Below are 20,013 nucleotides of genomic sequence, written 5' to 3'. Positions count from 1 at the left end.
CAACCGATTCACGTTTAGACACAAAATTGTTCAGACCCATGTATTATATTTAATCTACCATTTATTTAAATGCTGCTCTCATTCATATTATATGGATACATATATTCAGCATCCTGCATTCACATTTACAGCATCACTAAAATAGATTTCTACAGTGTTACAGCACACTCTTAAACACTTTTGCTAAAAAATGAATCGAAAAGAGCGAGCATAATGGACAGAATTACAGACCCTTCAGCTTTCTCCCTTCCTCTGTCTGCTCTGTTTACTTCCTCCCAAAGCAGGATGCTTCAAAAACACCAATGAATTCAGCATTGGTAGAGAAATCAAACCGAATACATCTTAGACACTGCTGACCTCTAGTGTCAGTATGGTGATACTGCAACTTTATAAAACAGCTGGCCTTTTCATGTTCTGATTTGTTTGTAAAGTTAAGGCAGGCTTATTCAACTATCAGTTCTTCTTTAGATGAATGTTAAAGTGTGTTAAAGTGTTAAAGTGTTAAAGTGGTGGTGTAGAGTGTTAAAGTGACTGCTGTGGCCTGGCTTCACCTTCGCTTTCCTATCTCTGCATACACAACCGGCAGGCAGCTCCACACTAAATCATTCATATCGTTTATTTATTTTCCAAGATTTATAACATAAAAAGCGTTTTTTTACAAAGTGAATTTTGATTTCATGATGTCGTTTTTCAGCCGAATGGGTTGGACTTCTGCTTATTCGTTTTCCTACACATCGGTCATGGCCGTCTTCGCAGAGGCTGACTTCAACATGCAGGACCAGCAATCAGAAGGAGAGATGACAGACTTCAGCAGTGTTTGTTTGTTTGTTTGTTTATTTATTTCATACCTTTATTCTTTTGTCTTTTACGTCTTTTGCGGAATCTGTAGAGTTGCTATTACAGATATGAAAAGTCTAGATATATTGATTTTTGACACAGACATTGTCCAATAGATTTATCTTTATGGTACACTCATATAGGAAATCTTTCACAAAACTAAAATCGTATTTTGAATTAATTTATTCTCCATTGGATAATCTGGTAAAGATATGAAAAGTCCAGGAACACTGGATATTGATAGGACAGTTAAATTTTCACAAAGACAATAAATGTTTCACGATTTTGAAAGAAGGTCTCATTGGGATTAAGATTAAAAATAATAATAATGCTTTTTCAACCCTATCCGCAGTAAGACTAGTGGTTCAAATGTGTAGCTTCATCTGAGTGGGCGGAGCAAGTGTACTCTCGGCCACTCCCTTTCATAGTGAGCGCCGTGACGTAAGATTCGAGGGTAGCAACAGTTGCCTCGAGACCCCCTCGCGCCATAGAGACTGTAGCCGTGGAGACAGTTACTTGCCAACGGGCGCAACACTCAGCAACAGCAGCAGCATCTGGAAGTCACGAGAGGAAGCGAGGTGGGGAAAAAAAAACTTTTCTTAAGGCAAAGGTGATTATACTTTAATAGAATTTATTTCATATATTTATCTCGGCATGAAAAAAAAATGCGTTTTTAGAAGCCTTGTGTGTTTTCCACAACACAACTTTCTCTTCTTCGTGGCATCCGCCACAAGTTTCAGAGCGGCTTGCCTCGCTCGATTTAACCAACATTCGCTTATTGCTAGCATCTGCTAGTCGCACCTGATTGTCGTATTGGAAAAAGCTAATTCTTTTTTTTTTTTTTTTTGCTGCAGTTTGCTTCGTCGTCATACGAAGCTACAACGTTTCAAAATCGATACGACATCACTTCAGACTTGTTTGCGTCGTTTGTCAAGACCGTGAACGCACTTCAAGCTAAATCCTAGCAGAGCGGATGGCGAAGCAGGCTGTGAGTCAAGCTAGGGCTAATGCTAACTCCCGGCAGCGGCGAACGAGAGACTGTCCTAGCTCGGCTGGGTTCGACTTCAATTTGTTGTGCTATAAACGACAGCTATTCTCGTTCGTCACAAGCAGACGCACCTCATCTTCTTTCTGGTGTCTTTTCCCGAACGCTATTCAAGCAGGTGGAACGGAAGCTAGCCAGCGTTAGCAGCGCTGCTGCTCGGCGTGAAAGTACCGAGCGTCCGCGGCTAACAGCGTGAACTCCGCAGAAGCAGAGCGTCAACTTTCAGATTAAATAATTTCTCATAATCGCATTAATTTAGGCGTTCGATTGCGATTTCATTTGGACAAAGTTTGCAAACTTTCGATGCTTGTATTCATATTAGAGATAGCTTGTTGCAGCTAGGTGGTGCTAAGGTTTGCGCCAGCTGTGTTTAGAAATAGATTATTAAAGTGCAACTTTTCTGCTATTTTCCAGTCAGGCGTTGAATTAAACTTAATATATTAAGTTTAATTAATCATTGGGCCTAATGTCTTGCTTCTCACGCATCTTTACAGTGCTTAATTTGGTGATCTTTCCAGTTGAACAGATCCATAAATAATCATTTAATACCAAGTTGTTGCTGGTGGCATTTTGTCATTGTTCAAGTGAAAAGTCTTATTTATTTCGCTCTGTCTTTCTTTTTTTTAAATGTAGGAATCTGTCTATTTTGCTTGTGCTCGGTCACATGTAATGTTGTTCGCTGTTTATGCATCAGGAAGAATCATGACAGCGTGAACGTTTATCCAATTAACACCATCGCTGCTTGCAAATGATTGTTTGCCCAGGAATGTGGATAAAGTTTTAATATTGCAAGAGAGCAGAGTTATTTCGTAGAGATGTTTCTGCAGCTTGCAGCACAAAGAAAGTGAAAGGGGATCGAATGATCAAGTGATTCTAGATATTATTTTAGTAATTAGTACATTAATCCCAACTTTTAAGGGATTAATGTACAGAGAGAGAGAAAGGAAACTACTTTGGTTGGTCAGACAATTCACTGCTGCAGTGACCCCCCCACCCCACTCTGCACCCCAATTTAAGTGTGACATTGTTATGTTTACATGGCAACATGATACACAAATATAAAATATACCCAAGTCATCGACATAATCAAGCGGGCCAGGGGGCAAAATGTTATTCCCTGGAAAACCGGTGTTTTTGATCAGGTTGTTTTTTTGATCTCCTTCGTCTTGCAAAGGCAAGTCAGAAAGAAATAGTGCTCAAAGATTTAAACAAAGTTTAGGTGGTGAGAGGATCATCTCTGAATGCAGGACCTTTTTTATAATGTAAGGAAGATCATTAATGCACATTTCTGAAGAGTGTAAGTAATTCTTTTCCTCTTCTCGTCCTTTATTTTCTCTGACTGGTCTGTCTGTCGCCGATCGAGCCTTCAGCCGATGATCTTGTTCAATCTTTGCTCCATTTCAGCAATGACTGCCTCTCCATTTGTGATTTTTAGAACATGTTGCTTGCATTTTAACCCTGAACTCCTCTCCCTTAAACTCTTCGATACGGTAAACCATCCTTTGAGTTGCTGGTGTGTTTGTGCGTATAGCAGTGTAATTACTCTTTAATGGACTCAAGTGAAGTACAGTTCGGCTATCAATAGGACAGCTGCAGTGGTCTCTTGGGCGACGGGTGACCTGACACAGCTTTTGGTCACATGTTCAGTGTGGTGTTTGCTCATGCTGTATTTAGCTTATCCTGATGAGGCCCACTGTTGCTACAGATATAGACATAAACCGAGTTGCTGCCATCCTTATTATTGTATCTGTTTACAGTTGACCATATCCATGTAGATTTGCATTTACCTCACACTGTGCAAACTCAGCTGCACATTTTATTGTTTGTTATTGTCGCGGTTTTAATTTGTTGTCCCATAATACAGGTTTAAGGGATGTTAGGAACTCATAGAGCTGAGAGGAGAATACCTTGTGGGGCTTGAGTGGAATATAATAGCAGCATTTGTAAACAAAATGTTTCAGTTTTTAAGATCTTAGTAAATGTAATTTGCGACGGGCTTGAACTGTTTGTGGTTTATGCAAATCTATGGTGAGGAAAGGTAGTTTGTCCTTGTGACTCTGAGATCAAATGATCCAGCTGAAAAGATTTTGGATATCATTGTTGGTTTGTGCTGCTAGGATACGACAAAACAAATCGTGTTATATACCAAAAAATGTTGCCATTGATTGGATCTCAGTCTGTGGCAACAAGTTGAAACTCATTGTTAAATGAAGTGTGTGTGTGTGTGTGTGTGATCATGAGCATTCTTAACATTCCACCTGTTTGTATTGCAGCCACACAACTGCTAATTAAATTTCCTGCCACAAACAGCAGACAAGGCAGTGACATTTGCATTACAATGACACCCCCCCCCCCCCCCCTCCCTCTTTTTTCTCTTTCAAGCAAGGCTAGTAGCGCCCCCCCTCCCATCCTGTCCTTACTTTTCCTTTCTTGTGTAGGGTTTTAGGGTAGCTTCCTCAGAAATGTTTATTTGGTTTAAAAAGACGTTCCTGTCGGCGTAAAGCTGTTTCATTCCACTTACCAGAGCTTGAATGTTGCTGGGATGAGATTTAACCAGATACAGACAGTATCTTTGAAGATGGCGGATCTTTGCCGTAGCTTTTTAGCAGCTCTCAGGAAGAAGCTTCTTTAATTAGGAGATTTGGTGGGGAACAATAGCAGAGGATGCCATTGTTGCATGTGGAAACAACCTTGTTTCAGGTCAATGGATGCCCCTTTGTTCAGCCCTCAGATCCATACAGAACCCCGTCTTCCCATTCATTGACTTCATGTTAATGTTGCAAGTTTATTTATGTATTTTTATCAGTGCTGTTTGCTATGTTTAAAGGTGTTCGGACATATCTCTATAACTGACCACAGATCAGGTTATTTAAAGCCCACAGCTCCGTTTCCATGTGAAAGTTTATAAACAATGAGTTTAGGCTGTGTGTTAGTTTGATTAATGCAGTAAGTTGCTGTATTTGTGTAGCACTTTAGATCACAAGCACTCAAGACCACCTTCTATTTAACACAGTAGATGCCATGGCAACGGAGCTAATGAAGCAAGTGTTGATTACAAAAATATCAGCATTGCTCTATGACAGCTATCTTTTTTTTTTTTTATCGCCTGTCGGTTGCAGCGTGAAAGCATCGTTAATATCCCGTGTCTCGTACGGGCTTTAGTGTGAAAGAGTTGATGGCAAGTATTCAGTGAGGATCAGTATATGTAGCCTTAGGTAAATAAATCGCTGCAAGTTGACACATTTGGTGGTTAGTTTGGATCTGATGCAGTCGCCGTGTGAAGATTTTCGGCTTCAGCTTCTCATGGGCTTACTGGATATGTGTCGTGATGTACTATCAACTTTTAGATGAACGCATGTTGTGGTTTTCATAGGTTTAAATTCGGGTTTAGCTATTATTAACATACTTTGCTGACTTTAAAGAAAAGCAATGCAGTGAATCATCGAAGAATCTTTAGTGTCTCATGATGATATTAGTGTTAAAGATGAGGGAGATGGTGGAAATTTGGAAAAGGTTAGAAGAGGTGGGGTGTTATGGTAGCGGTGGTGAGGGGGGGGGTCGGGGGTTGCTATTGCAGAGCATAGGCAAACACACGATCTCCATGGCAATGGTTTGATCTTTCTCTCTGCAGCGCACATGATGACAGAGTGGACAGGTTCTGCTGATGGTCACGGGTGGGGAGGTGAGCTGGAGAGGGGACGTGGACGCCGTCCACCATCTCTGATCCGAGCGTCCCCCTCTCCGACTCTTCATCTCCAGACTCCGAGAGCTGCTTTGATTGGATTAGCCGTGATTGAATGAGTCGGGCTTGAAGAACGACCTCTATTGTGGAAAGCGCTCATCTTATCTTAATTTGCTGCATGTGTCTCTGTGATCTTATGAGATCTAATTGTTTTAGCAAATCGTTTTTTCAACCCGACAAATAACAATGAATATGCTTATGCTCCGTTTACTGAACAAATGTACGTAAAGACCTTTAAAATCAACACGTTTGTTTTAGCCCGCCGTTAGCTGAAGAGAATCTCAGTCTTGAGAAGCTATTTTATGATCTCCTTTGCCCAAGGAACTTTGGAAGGGCTCAAAAGGTTTTTGGAAGTGTTGCTTTTGGGTTGTATCGTGCCTGTAAAGCGACCATGAAGAATAGACTCTTTACTTGATGACTTAAACATTCCTCCTTCTTTTGAGCACTGGGCAGTCACAAAGCAGAGCACAATTCATCCTGTCCTCCTCAGTCGAGCCCAAAGCAGCGTAAAGTCTTCACATTTTTTTACATGAATCTCTCCATGTTCCCTGGTGTTTAAAATTAAAAGCTTACATACTATTTATTGTTGTAAGTTTCTACTTGGCGTGCAATGAAGTGATCGGTTGGGGGATGGCATTGTTTGGTTTGGGATGTATTCTGTTCGTTGCATAGCAACAGGCTCCTGGAAACGGGAGTGGACGGTGTTGCCACTAGCAACAGTTGTTGCTCTGCAAACAATGTGGGCCTGTGCAAACACGAGCCAAGACTGTGTGCTCCTGCTTTTAATTGAACATCTGTATGTGTTTTTCTCTGATCGATGTCCAGATGTTAATATTCTATGGTATGCTAGCGCATTAATGGTGCTTTGTGTCGCTTCCTGTTTCTATGTACCGGTGGTTTTTAACACTCCTGAAACTTCTTGTTTTAGCTCGTGTGGGATTTGCGTGAATGGAGCTTGAGTTGTGTGAGAAGCTGTCTCTGGATCGGAGGCAGAAACGTTTGGTCTTACGCGGCAGCGTACCGCGTGCGTGCTACGTCTCGTTCTCTCATTCTGTCTTCTGCGTTTCTGCTTTTCCAAACTGCTCGTGGGGAATTTGTGTGTGTGGGTTTTCTTTTTTCTTTTTTCTTTTTTTTTATCCTTCCATGAAAACTTGGCAAAAGGACTCCCCTTTGTGAGCACTGTCGCCTGCCTCTCTCTCCTCCACCCCATAAATTTGACACACTTCATCATATGTAATATATTTTGGTGCTTTAATGGGACTTTAATGGATTAAAACATGCCGGTCAATGCTGCGCTGCCTAATCATCCACCATCTTGACATGCCACCCACCCCATTGTGCCATGACCAAAGCCCCCCCCAGGCTTGTTTTAGATGCTCTGATGGAAACAAAAAGTCTGAAGATAAATGAAGAGATTGTTGGACGCTTATTTATAATCTAAGTGACAATCAATTAAATGAATAAATCTGCTTTTATAAAGACGTTTGAGCGTTAAATCCGTAAACATTCCCTCCTCGGGTGGTGCAATTGTGATCACAAGTATTTTTGTAGGGTGTGAGGCAGGAAGAGGTGTGAAGAAAACTTTAATTGAGGGAGCCTTGACATGTAAGTGGCAACAAATACCTGGAGGACGGACTCTTTGGGCCGCTCGGGGTACACTGGATCTTGTGTGTTTGAAGATTGACACGTCAGGAATTTCAACATGAGCTTCTTTCACGCCATTAGTCATTGCAGGCAGAGAGAAAAGCCTCTGGCAAAACATCCACATGTGGAAAATGTCAGTGGTGGCACACCCTAATCTGTTGCTTTTGTATCTTAAAGGTACTCTCATGCTAAATATCCTTTAAAGTTACTCCTCATGTTGACGGCTTTGACTCGGCTGATGGTTGAATTTCAAACTTTTAACCCTTCATAGTTAGTTTGCAGAGAAACATTTAGATTACTTGCTCTGATAAAACTGCTCCAGGAAGGGTTGTGTTCTTAATTCTTATGTAGGGAGAGGCCTGAATTGAAACTCTGAGTGTTTTTTATTTTGTTTGGCGTAGGCCAATCGGGACGTGTAGGTGGGGCTTGGGGAAGCCGAGGGAATGGCGTAGTTGCACCTGTTGCTTGTGTCTGATTGCTCAGTCTTCGTCAGATCTCCTCTGCTAATATTAAATACCGGGAACATTGCAGCTCAAGCTTCGTGACGAATCGCAGCACGTCTGGGGCGAGTCGTGTCTTGTGCCGTTTTACGGTAAACACTAGGTTCTAGTCCACCAACTGGTTTTTCCTGCTGCTGCTGGATTTTTGCCTTAAACCTGATACTGCTCATCAATTCGACCCCCCCCCCGTGCCGTATCTCCCTCATTCTAATCCTCCTCCCCCTCTTCTCATTGCTTTTGCACTCGAAAGTTCCTCTGCAAGGGCTTCATTAATGGGGGGAGGCAGGAGAGGGAAGGGGTGGATGGGGGGGGGGGGGGGGGGGTCGTCATGGATTTCCTCACCATAGCAACTGACAAACGTTTACAAAGCATTGAGGAATTTCCTCATATCAGCTGGATTATTGGAGCCCTCAGAGAGCGGCTCTCGGTGGACACAAACGCTGGATATCACCAGGAGCAGGAGTCCCACTGCCATTTCCATCTTCTGCTCAGTTCTTTCTTCCTTCCCGACAAAGTGGTGATGTTTTGTATCCGCTTATTCCCCCTTGCAGTTCCATTCTTCTTCTTATTCCAGCTCTTTCCCTCTCTGTTCTTTCCTTTGTGTGTCGCTCCATTCTTAGCTCCCCCCCCCTTGCTACGCTGTGCACATTGTCACCCAGTGGAAAGCTGAGTTGCAGCAGTGAGTTTGTTCCTCAGGGAACACTTCAGTACCGCCGGTAACTTGTACTCCTCTGCTGTACTTCTTTTCCCCTGGGTCCGACCTGTCCGGACCAAGAGTTTCTGTTGGGCAGCTTATTTCGGGATTGATTAAGATCAAAGGTTTGGGCGGTCGTCTTGACTTGACAACCGAAGGGAAGGAAGAGCATTTATTTCATTTGATTCGGTGTCTTTCTGCTCAATCTAACTGTTTCATCTCAAACTTCTGTGCTACCGGTGTGCAGTGGCGTGCGGTGAGGCGCTGACGTCATCACAATCAGATTCATATAGGCATCATATAAATCATCACCGCACGGCTCTTTTTGGTATTTGAACAAGAAATGTGAAAATTCATTCATAAAATGTAATTTTTAGTACCAACCACTGGATAAATGTAACTACTGTAATTGATTTGTTTTTGCATGATAGCAATAAGTCTGTGCCTCACCTTGCCTCTCTTTACACCACACCACGGCCTGTGTGGAATTATATTCTCTCCTGCTCACGATGGTCTCTCTTTTCTAATTCCTGCAACCCAGCATGCAGAGCTCCGAGGGAGGGTCGGATACGGCGACCAGCGTGGCGACGCTGCGGACATCCTCCTCAGCTCAGGCTCCTGTTGTACAGCCCGTCCCAGCTTCCCAGCAGGTAGGCTACCCCCCCGCTACACCGCTAGCATGCTGATAGCGGGCCAAATGGGCCCGTGAATACCTATTTAATTGAGTTGTGTCTTGTATCCACACAGAGGGTGCTGGTTCAAGCCACAGGCTCAGCTCAGAAGGAAGGAAAAGTACAGCAGCTTTCAGTACCCAGGGTTCAACAGGTCCCTCAGCAGGTACACAGTACTGTACATACATGTACATGTACAGTGCTGTGGAAATATCTGTACACCCCTTGACTTTGATTTCTTTTTTATAAATTAGCATTTTGTATTTGGACCTTTTTGAACGACTGGTTCAATTTATTTTAATTCAATTACATAAATGGAATGAAAATAAGCATGTAGCCTTTTTTCTGAGGAATCCAGTCAGAATTTGCTTTGGGCTCCAGTGTGACCTTTGACTGCACGAGATGGTAAACAAATAAAAATGTAACAAAACCGTGTTTGTGTTTAAAAAAATAAAATACGACTCAGAGTGTTCATGAGGAGTTTTCTTAACTGCATCCCAGGGTATAATGTGAAGTTGCTGCAGAACCTGGTGATTCCTGGGGGCTTGAACCAAACCCAAGAAAATTATTTGTGCCGTTGGCATCCAGCGATGAAAACTAGGAACTGATCTGATTGCCTACTATTTGCTAATCTTAGGAGCTGGTCATATTGTGGGCGATTTCACATACCACAAGCTGAGCCAATACCAGTTGGGCAGATCATTACTTGCTTTTCATCATTGCCATGCTTCAAGTAAAGCGTTCATTATCAGTTGTAATGATTGTCAAATCAAGCTAGCCGACATTAAACCACTTGTGTCTTTGATGTTACAAAGTTTAAATACCCTCAGCCTTAATTTCACCAACTACGTTGTTAAATTACAAATCACTTTTACTTCTGACGACCTTTCAAAGTAGCGTACTTGGTTATCAGTTTAGCTATTCTAAAAGAGTACAGCAGGCAGTGACACATAATCACATAAAATCCAAGGGGTGTGCCGGCTTTTTCACTGCACTTCATGCCTACTCCCTCATTTTGCGCTGTGCCTGTATGTTCAAAAAGGCTCTGGGGCTCTTTGACGGCTTCATGTATTTCTTGCTTTGATTTCCTGTTTTCTTTCTGTAGGTGCAGCAGGTGCAACATGTCTACCCATCCCAGGTGCAATACGTAGGAGAAAGTGGAGAAGCTGTTTACACAAATGGAACTATGTAAGCAATGTTTCCATTACTTCCCAGCGACAACAAATACTATGTTCCATGCTGTGTAGATGAAGATAATTCAACTCGAAAAGCATATGTTCATAACTCCAGCAAGTCTTATATATAACTTTATTTAAATATGGAGGCCTTTATGTTTATAGCTTGTTTGTAGGATTTAAACCGCCATAACACACACAACGTTTGCCTTGAGCCACATTTCCTGCAGGTGGTACCGGCGCTACGCGACTCCGTTTAGCTATGGTATCAGGTACTTTTCCATAAATCATTTTCCATTAGACAGTACCACCACCTCAGTGTAGCTGGTCGTCATAGCAACGTAGCGTGAAACCTCCGTGGCATAGTCTTCAACGCGACACACACACACGCACACACACACACCTCTCATCCCCGTCTGGTAAGACTCCCGTTGGCAATCAAAGACGGTAACGCCTCGTTACAGAAGCAGCAAAACAAACGTTCCGTCCGTCCGTCCATCCATCCATCTTCTTCCGCTTATCCAGGGCCGGGGTCGTGGAGGGAACACTGGAACACTGAGCAGGGATTTCCAGACTTCCGTTTCCACAGACAAAATGTTACGGCCATTGATGAGCGAAGAGCAATCGATCAGTCGCCTGTAATGTTTCAGTCTGTCTTGTGCTCCTAACCGCTTCAAAGTTCTTCAGAGGTCATGAAATATAATTTGTTTATCATTGTGGTGGAATCGACATCATTGTGCACTAATAGCAATTACCCCCCCCCCCCCCCACAGCCGAACAGCGTATTCATACAACCCCGAGGCTCAGCTCTATGGGCAGAACAGCGGGGGAACCTACTTTGACTCCCCGACCGGAGGGTCACATGTCACCACGGTGGTCTCCTCCGCTAGCGGTGGGCTGCCCCCTCATGGCATGGTGGGCATTGCTATGGATGTAGGGAGCAGCCACATCATCTCCAGTGGAAGCTCTTACTTAATCCATGGAGGAAGTATGGAGGGAAACCGTAACCACATATCGCACTCATCGCGCTCCTCCTCGGCTATGGTGAGCGACACCCCCCTCCCAATATTTCTGTGGAACTTTCCAATAGAAGAGGATGATGATGATGATGATGATGATGGAATATGTTTAGAGGGCTGTTTGTCTTTTCTCACATGCGGTGAAGCCAACAGGCAAAATGAAAGATGAACAAGTTGTTTCTAGTACACCGTGGCTCAGTGAGCGGAGCTCCCCGTAACTACACCCAGACAGACCAGGCCCTTAAAGACGTGGGAGACGGGCAGCGTTAGCAGTAGCCTGATTCCGGACCCTCCAGCTCTGCAGTAACGCTCGGGAAGCAGAGCCGAACAAGACGGAGAGCTCGTAGAATCCGGACAGCGACTTAAATAATTCAGCGCTGCCTTGTTTCGGAGGTTTTCACAGGCACTCGAGCGCCCTGTGAAACAAATCAACCCCCGGGGCTCATTACCATTTGGCCGTCAGCCCTCTGGAGCCTTCTTAAGCCTTGGAACGCTGCCGGCCTCCTTTTCCTTTTCTTCGATGTCTCCAGTTTGGCTGCAGTACCACATATCTTTTCTTTTTTTTTTACTCTGTTCTTCACACACAACTGAATGTTTCGCCGTTCACTTTTGCTTCTGCCTCATTTTAGACCGTGGTGCTCACAGCTCACTCGTCTAACTTTTAGGTTTTCCAAATGTTACCTGAGGAAAATTGTTTGATCAAAATGGGGGGGGGTCGCCATTGTTGACCTTGCGTCTCCAAACTTGATGTGACCTCTGCTCCTGTTTGGGGTTCCTATTTGCATATATATTAGCGGGTCTGAACGCCAGTCTTCGCTGAGCAGCTTAACCCAATGAGTCCCTTGATTTGCATGCTTTTGTCAGTCAATAATGGATTTGGCTGCGACACTGACTGACTTTAATGGTGATGCACAGATCTGGCTGCTCTCTAACAAACCTATTTCTTTTATTTCCTTTTTTGTTTGTTTCTTCTGTGTGGTTTATTATTTCTGTCCCCTTCTCTTTTTCTATCTCTCCTGCCTCCTCCTCCCTCATCCTTCTCCACTCTTGTTTTCTTTTTTCTTTTTTTGGCATGCGTCTTCCTACTTTAGCTTGAAATGGCGATTGAAAACCTCCAAAAGTCTGAAGGAATTGCAAGTCACAAAAGCAGCCTGCTCAACAGCCATGTAAGTCAAACAGGAACTTTATTTTGAAACATGGACATGCAGGAAAAGCAAAAAAATACACCTGAACCCTTAGGCCGTGTGTTCTTTAAAGGGGAACACACGGCCTACAGGCGAGCGCTACTTGTTTTCTGCACGTTGCCACTGTCAGACGTAATTTGCTCGATTAGCTGCATCCTTTTTATGTTTCCCTGCATGAATTTAAACTGATTTTTCCAGTCGATGCTCTCTGTCACAAAAATGATTCTGCAGTGTAACTTTTCCTCTTTCCTCTTATTGGGGAGGCTGCCCCTCAGTTACGACTTTATTTCATTAAAATGTCATCAAATCTAGTCTTTCCAGACTTTTCCTTCACACGGGGAAAACTGTGGTTTGGATCATTTCCCTACATTCTAACTTTGAACTTTGAACCTCAGCTGTCATCGCGTAATCCTCCACATCATTCGTATGAATAGCATTTGACATATCTGCTTTAAATCTGACTTCCAAATTAGTCTTTAGCTCTAACTATACTCGATCATTGCTGCATGGTGTGTGTGTGTGTGTGTGTGTTGATCTGATAATAGGATCCACTGCTCCTCTTCGTTTCTGGACAGGTGGCTATCACAGTGCAGCGTTATCCGCTGGGGCCTCACTGATGGCGCCACCGTCTCGTCCTTTCTATGTCTTTAGCTGCAGTGGCTGCTGGACAACTACGAGACGGCGGAGGGCGTGAGTTTGCCCCGCTGCTCGCTCTATAACCATTACTTACGGCACTGTCAGGAACAGAAACTGGATCCAGTCAACGCGGCCTCCTTCGGCAAGCTCATCCGCTCCGTCTTCATGGGCCTGAGGACCCGCCGCCTTGGCACCAGGTACGAACAGGAAGAGGCTGGAGATGCTGATGACTGTAATCATGTCGCCATTATAGATGTGACGAATATGACGATGACGATGCTTGTAGGCGTCGGAGACTTGCTGATGGATGATGGTGATTACACTGATGGCATGTCCTCACTGGCGTTTCTCTCTCTGAATCCACCAGAGGCAACTCGAAGTATCATTACTACGGCATCCGAGTGAAGCCGGACTCGCCGCTCAACCGACTGCAGGAAGACAGCCAGTATATGGCCATGAGGCAGCAGCCTGTCCACCAGAAGCAAAGGTCGGCTTTCTCTCCCCGTCTGCCTTCCTCCATCCTTTCCCTTCCAGTTTTTTTCACTCTGTCACAACGTTCAGTAATTTTCCGTAACTTTTTTTTATATGAAGATAATTTCACTATTGCAGACGTATATCTTTATTAGAGTTTGTCCTTTGTCTGCGTTCTTCGTCCCCGCTTCTCTTAAAGTTCTCGGACTCTTTACTTCGCCCTTTTCATTTCCTTCCACAGCTGCCCAAACATTTAACCCAAGTGGACTCAGGGCTGCTGCATAGAGCTCATGTTTAGTTTTGTATGAAAAAGGTTCTTTCAGTGTTGTAAAGTTGACGAATAAACTGAACGCTCCTCCTGATCTCGGTGAGGTTTTTCTTTTTTCCTCGCCCTTCTCCTGGCTTTAATGTCAATGCAAACTATAAAATATAATAACGCAACTCAGGACCGCTGTAGATGGTGTGTGTGTGTGTGTGTGTGTACGTCAGTGTGCTGTTTTTATTATGAATGTATCGTGAAACTGTGTAGTCCCTTGTCCTTCGTGCCCTAACCCAGAGGTGTTGCCCTCCCAGGTTCAAACCGCTGCAGAAGGTCGACGGTATGTCTGACAGCCTGTGTGGGAGCTCTCAGCACTGCAGCAGCACTCCAGAGCAGTCCGTGGCTGCTCAGAGCCAACACCACCAGCAGTACATCGGTGAGGGTTTCATTTCCTTCTGTTTGTGCGAGCCCCGTCTTTTGAAATGGGCCGCTGTTTTTTTTTTCTGTGTTCCTATTTGAATCTAAGTGGAATCTGTTTAACCGCCGTGTTTGCTTTACTCACACTAACTGTCAGATTTGTTGGATTAACCGTCAGCCATCTGGTTAGCGCGAAACATCAGAGGCTTTGTTTCATGTGTTGACGTAGCCCGAGCTGATACAGTTGTCACGGTTATCATATAGTTTCCATCTCCAGCATTATGAGTGACAGGTGTCTGCTTTTGCTTTATGCAGATACGTCGCACTCCTTGCCTCCGTTTCACCCTCCTGCTTTGGGCACGCAGCCTCTCCCCGAACGCATCAGCATGAATGATATCAAGAAGCTGCAGACGCTCTACAGAGACCACTGCGAGGTACGCCATGTGACGGCTGTCTTGTGCATCGCACCTCCCTCCACCTTCAGAAAATGTGACCGCATATTGATTTTGAGCTTCAGTGTAAAGATAAGTAGCGCAGCCTAAAGGGGAACACACTCTAGTGACTCTCTGAAAGCTGCCTCAGATACGGGCTGATGAAAAAGTGAGCCTGCTCTTCCGCTCTGCTTGATGCTAGCTGTTGGTAGCAGCTACGATATGCAGAGCTTATTTCTAGAAGACATTCTGTGCTTTGGTTGAACACTTTTCTATACAACATAGTACGCGATAGCATGCAACACGGTTTGCTGTGGACTAACGGCAGTCCCGGCTGGATGGGAATATTTACTTTAAGAGTAAAGCTCCCCAGTTATGTGTGTGTCCTGAGCCTGGTATGTTATTTCTCTGTGCCTCCATTTTATGTCCAAAAACGCATCAATGAGCCGCTCCGCCGCCCTTGGTGACCTTTTCCTTCTACGACTGTCGCTGGTTGTTGTTATTGTTTTTGTTTTTGATCCTACTAACCGGGATGTGCTGCTACTCACTGTAGCACAAAACATATAATAATCCACATCTGAAAACAGCCCCCCCCCCCCCCCCCCAGCAACTACACAGTTCAGTCCTGTTAGAGCTGTATTTACTGAGCCTTTTTAATTGATGTGGAATCTAGCTGTAGTCGTAATCCTATTTGCTGTGAGTAACAGCTTGGACTACGAGGAGCCGCATTACGATGACTTTCGGGTAAAAACTAGAAGAAATGATTTCTTGTAAAGTTTCATTTCAGAAGACGCCTCCTCCCAGGGTGAGACACACCAGGAATGAGAAGCCTAGAACATTACAATACGAGGGCTTTACGGGCTGGGGCGGCTGTGATTAAAGCAGCGGCGCTCTGGCTTTATCATATTATCCCTGCCCTCCCGTTGTCCAGTCTCACCACGCTCCCTTTGTCCCAGCCGTCTTTTCATCTCTGTGCAGCTTTCAAGACATGCCAATTAACCTTTCAGCGCTCTGGGTGGACATCCTTGGTGTCTTTGTGGTGGCCTCCCCTCGGGCCTTTGTGCTGTCTTGTCTCTGGACGGGTGCACGGTTCTCCTGTCTTTGTCTGCCGACGCATTTCTGTCACACCCGGCTCTCGTTGCCGCTGTGTGTTCAGAGTTTATGCATTTCACCCCCCCCCCCCCCCCCCCACACCTCTTTGTTGGCCCCTGGTGACCTGTTAACGCATGAGCCGAGGCTTTTATTGATATTCATTTAAGCTACAGCACGAATAAAGTTAACAAATCAGCGTTGCCATAAAAGGACTGCTTATTTATCACGCCGTCTCTTTGGTCAGGGTTATATTCAGATTTGTTTGCAGTGCCTGGAAATACTTATTATTTGTTTGTGCTACAGTGATAAAAATAAAAATTCGGGTGTTCAACCATAAAGATTAGATGTTAAATAAAAGTTAGGGGGCAATAAATCACCCCATGAATCTGTGTCGTGTGTGCGCGCAGATGTTTAGGGTTAAGTTTCAGGAATCAGCACCGCGGTCTGTCTGCCATTGTGCACGTGAGCGCACGTTATTGCTCCTCCACAACTATTCTGTTTTGTGCGCGCTGTTTTTCCGGTATGGTGGAAAACTGTGGCGGCAAAACGCTCTTGTTCGGAGGGAATGGGGGAATTCTTTTTGTTTTGGTGTCCTCTGTTTTGACTTGTTGCTCGGGGCAACCGTAAACAAGGTTGCCACAGCAACGGCCGGAGAGGAAGCAAAAAAAAAAACACATCATGTGATTGAGTCTGCACCGCCGTGTAACAAGATCCTGCAGCAAGCCTGAGGAGAACCTCAGGGCGGGTGCATGAGCCGCGCGCTAGCGCTAACTGAGGCGGGAGCTGGAAGTCTGCCTCCGAGAGAACTCGCACTCGCGCTCCTATAGCTGGTTTTAATGCGCTACTTCCGTATAGATGATCAACAAACGAACAGGAACAAGGAAGTCGCGCGGGTTAGTTCAGGTCAACGCCTCGCCGCCGAAAGAAGGCAAAAGCTCGAATAAATCTATGAGACGAAAGTGTTTTATAAAAGCAGACGGGATAAGAAAGAAGAACCGAGCTGTGGATAAACGCCGAGCGAGGCCTTGAGCATCCTCCTGATGATTGATGTGTTTAAGCTGCCTCATTGTCTGACCAGGAGAGGCTGCCTGCCTGCCTGTTGAAACTTTGTTGTGTGTCCGGTTGCCATGGCTCAGCTGTATGTGTCGTCCCCCCCCCCCCCCCCCCTGCTCTGCTGCAGGCTACTTTGGATGTGGTGATGAACCTCCAGTTCCACTACATTGAGAAGCTCTGGCAGACCTTTTGGTATTCAACACTACCCTCTAGTGACGGAAGCACCGCCGTCCCCAGCAGGTCAGATCCCGTTACCGGCAGGAGCTCCGGCCTCGGAGCTGAGTAGAAAGTTGAGCTCATTTTACAAAACCCACAAAGCCTACGGTATCTCCTCAGTTCAGTTCATAAACTACAACGGTATTTCTGCCACCGCGGCGTGAGACTTTCCCCGAATGCAGCGCCGTTTCACGCAACGCTTTTCCCGCTTTCTTCGTACAGCGACGACGACCTGGATGGCGTGATCCCCCAGGAGAAGCTGGTCGCTATGTGCAAATACGAACCGGTCGTGCTCTGGATGAGGAGCTGTGATCACATCCTCTACCAGGCTCTGGTGGAGATCCTCATCCCTGATGTGCTTCGTCCCGTTCCCAGTTAGTACCTTTTGATCATTTTAATCTTTGTGTTTTTAACACTCTGCTGCTTTAGTAAACTCCTTTTCTCTGTGTTGCTGCTGGATCTCTTTGCCCGACTCTAATTATGAAGCTCCAAGTGTAGTTAAATGTCGGCGTGTAATCCACGGTGTTCTGTTACCTTCAGGCACTCTCACTCAGGCCATCCGTAACTTTGCCAAGAGTCTGGAGGGCTGGCTGACCAACGCCATGACCAACTTTCCTCAAGAGATGATCCGCACTAAGGTCACAACAAACTCCCCGATTAGCCGTTTAGCGCCTTATTTTGATTGTACGAAACGCGTGATGGTCACTTGTGTCTCCGTGCTGCAGGTGGCGGTGGTCAGCGCCTTCGCCCAGACACTGAGACGCTACACCAGTCTGAACCACCTGGCTCAGGCAGCCCGCGCCGTCCTCCAGAACACATCCCAGATCAACCAGATGCTGTCCGACCTCAACCGGGTGGACTTCGCTAACGTGCAGGTAGAACGGCCGCTTGACATGTAAAAGAACACGGCGTCGTTTTAAAACGTCGTGCTCCTCGGGGCGCAGACTTCTCACGCCGGCGTGTTTTTCCCGTCTGTCCGCTGCTCGCGGCGGTTTTCTCGCTGACTGCGTTTGGGTGTGTTTGTTTTGTCTAACAGGAGCAGGCGTCGTGGGTGTGTCAGTGTGACGAGAGCGTGGTTCAGCGTCTGGAGCAGGATTTTAAGGTCACCTTGCAGCAGCAGAGCTCTCTGGACCAATGGGCTACCTGGCTGGACAACGTGGTCTCTCAGGTCCTGAAACCTCACCAGGGCAGCCCCAGCTTCCCCAAAGCTGCACGGCAATTCCTGCTCAAGTGGTCCTTCTACAGGTGGGGGGGGGGGCGCTAGTCTGGCATCTATTCTAAATATAAAAGCTAATTCAGCATCTGCGGCGTCGCTCTGTGACGCTGACTTGAAACAGATTTTTTTTTTTAATCTCTTGTTTCCCGTCCCGCAGCTCCATGGTCATCAGAGACCTGACCCTGCGTAGCGCGGCCAGTTTCGGCTCCTTTCACCTGATCCGCCTGCTGTATGACGAGTACATGTTCTACCTGGTCGAACACCGTGTTGCTCGGGCAACCGGAGAAACTCCCATCGCCGTTATGGGAGAGGTAAGAAAGGAGACGCGCTCCCGATTGGTTGAAGCAGCGGAAACTATCGAGATCATTCGCAGTCCTGTTGACCAATCCCCTCTCATCTCTTGAATTGCAGTTCAGCGACCTGAGCTCCATGATGCCATCTCTAATGGAAAAAGGTAAGTTCAGTCAAAATAAAGGGATTCACCTGGTAATATTTGCAGAAATTAATTTAAAAAAAAGTCCCCTCTGTGTATCAACGCCTGAAGGCATCCATCTCTGCATTTAAAGCATCCTTCAGTGTGATTAAAATAGGCAGATTAATTTGAGTCCATATCATCCGGATCCTGGAAATAATCACCAGAACTGAAACTGCAGCTGGAAATAGTTGAGTGGAAATAAAGTCCTTCCTCTGAGGCGAATAACTTTGTGATGAAAACCGGAGTTCTCAGCTGTTTAATTCAATTACTGTGAACAGTTTGAAAAGTCAAACCATTCCACCCCAAGGGCACAAAGGTCCTGGGGATAACTTGATGTCGCATCTAGAAACCCGATTTTGAGGCTCCGCCTCTTCCTTCACCTCCAGATGCATCCTTCTCCGACGAGATGAGCGACCTGGGCAGCGACGCCGACGCGTCCGGGGGACCGACCGAACCGGCCGTTAAGAGAGAGAGGATCGAAATGAGCCACCCTCTGCAGGATATGTGAGTCGGGTCGGACTGAGAGGTGCACGGATCAGCATCTTTTCCTGGAGAGGTGACCCCGAGACACGCGGCCTGGCTCTGCTGTCTGTGTGTGTGTGTGTGTGTGTGTGTGTGTGCAATGTACATAGAGAGGAACGTCGCAGTGAGTCGTCCCCTCATTCATGAAACTTTCTTCTGGGAAGCTTCTGTCTGTTTCTTTTCTTCTATTTTTGTTTTACTCGCAGGGTTTTAACGCCACTGTGATTTTCTTTCTTTCTCCCGCTACTGTGAACGACTTTGTGCAGCAAGTTTTCGTTGGATGTGTAACTTTTGGCGTTTTGCGATTTTATTTAATTTTTTTTTAAAAACGTTTAATTAGCTTTGCCATAGTGTCATTTCAGTGCCTTAGATCGCTAACTTGGAACCCACCACTACAGATGTCTATCTATCCCTCAGCTGTGCCTCTACTGCAGTACGAATGTATCGTCTCCAAACCTCAGCCATTCAAATGCACCTTTAACGTTCATGAGGTGTTGCCTCTGCCGCGGCTCGCAGCAAACGCCAACACGGAAACCGACATGCAACCTTCTGACCCAAAGCGCCGCTCCTTTAATCGTTCCCAGCAGCTCAGCCAGTCGTTTGCTTACGGTCGATACGCTCAGAATTAGAGAAGCGCAGCCACTTACACACTTTCATTTGATGTAAATAATTCTCAGATCTTTGGTAGCTCCTCCGTGCGCTGCATTCAGGAAG

At 45.5% G+C, this 20,013-nt stretch overlaps 1 protein-coding gene across 1 annotated transcript; it reads left to right on the top strand.

Moving 5' to 3' along the window:
• The first annotated feature begins 9,004 nt into the window (after positions 1 to 9,004).
• On the top strand, positions 9,005 to 19,303 carry rfx2 (regulatory factor X, 2 (influences HLA class II expression)). Its single transcript, XM_068743341.1, has 17 exons — positions 9,005 to 9,112; positions 9,210 to 9,299; positions 10,239 to 10,321; positions 11,082 to 11,352; positions 12,419 to 12,493; positions 13,163 to 13,344; positions 13,515 to 13,634; positions 14,192 to 14,313; positions 14,610 to 14,728; positions 16,998 to 17,110; positions 17,309 to 17,460; positions 17,627 to 17,724; positions 17,812 to 17,961; positions 18,123 to 18,331; positions 18,460 to 18,613; positions 18,714 to 18,756; positions 19,164 to 19,303. The coding sequence occupies exons 1-17, from the start codon at positions 9,005 to 9,007 to the stop codon at positions 19,283 to 19,285; spliced, it is 2,211 nt and encodes a 736-aa protein (XP_068599442.1). The 3' UTR covers positions 19,286 to 19,303.
• The last annotated feature ends 710 nt before the right edge of the window (positions 19,304 to 20,013 follow it).

This window comes from Brachionichthys hirsutus, chromosome 9 (genome assembly GCF_040956055.1).
Source record: "Brachionichthys hirsutus isolate HB-005 chromosome 9, CSIRO-AGI_Bhir_v1, whole genome shotgun sequence".
NCBI lineage: Eukaryota > Metazoa > Chordata > Actinopteri > Lophiiformes > Brachionichthyidae > Brachionichthys > Brachionichthys hirsutus.
This window is presented reverse-complemented; position numbering and strand designations above follow the sequence as displayed.

What these genes read in the sequence shown, in the direction of transcription:
- rfx2 (XM_068743341.1), top strand. Translation starts at nt 9,005, where the DNA reads ATGCAGAGCTCCGAGGGAGGGTCGGATACGGCGACCAGCGTGGCGACG. An exon ending in CGCGCTCCTCCTCGGCTATG is followed by an intron (nt 11,353 to 12,418) that starts GTGAGCGACACC and finishes TTCCTACTTTAG; the next exon opens with CTTGAAATGGCGATTGAAAA. An exon ending in GCAGCCTGCTCAACAGCCAT is followed by an intron (nt 12,494 to 13,162) that starts GTAAGTCAAACA and finishes CTATGTCTTTAG; the next exon opens with CTGCAGTGGCTGCTGGACAA.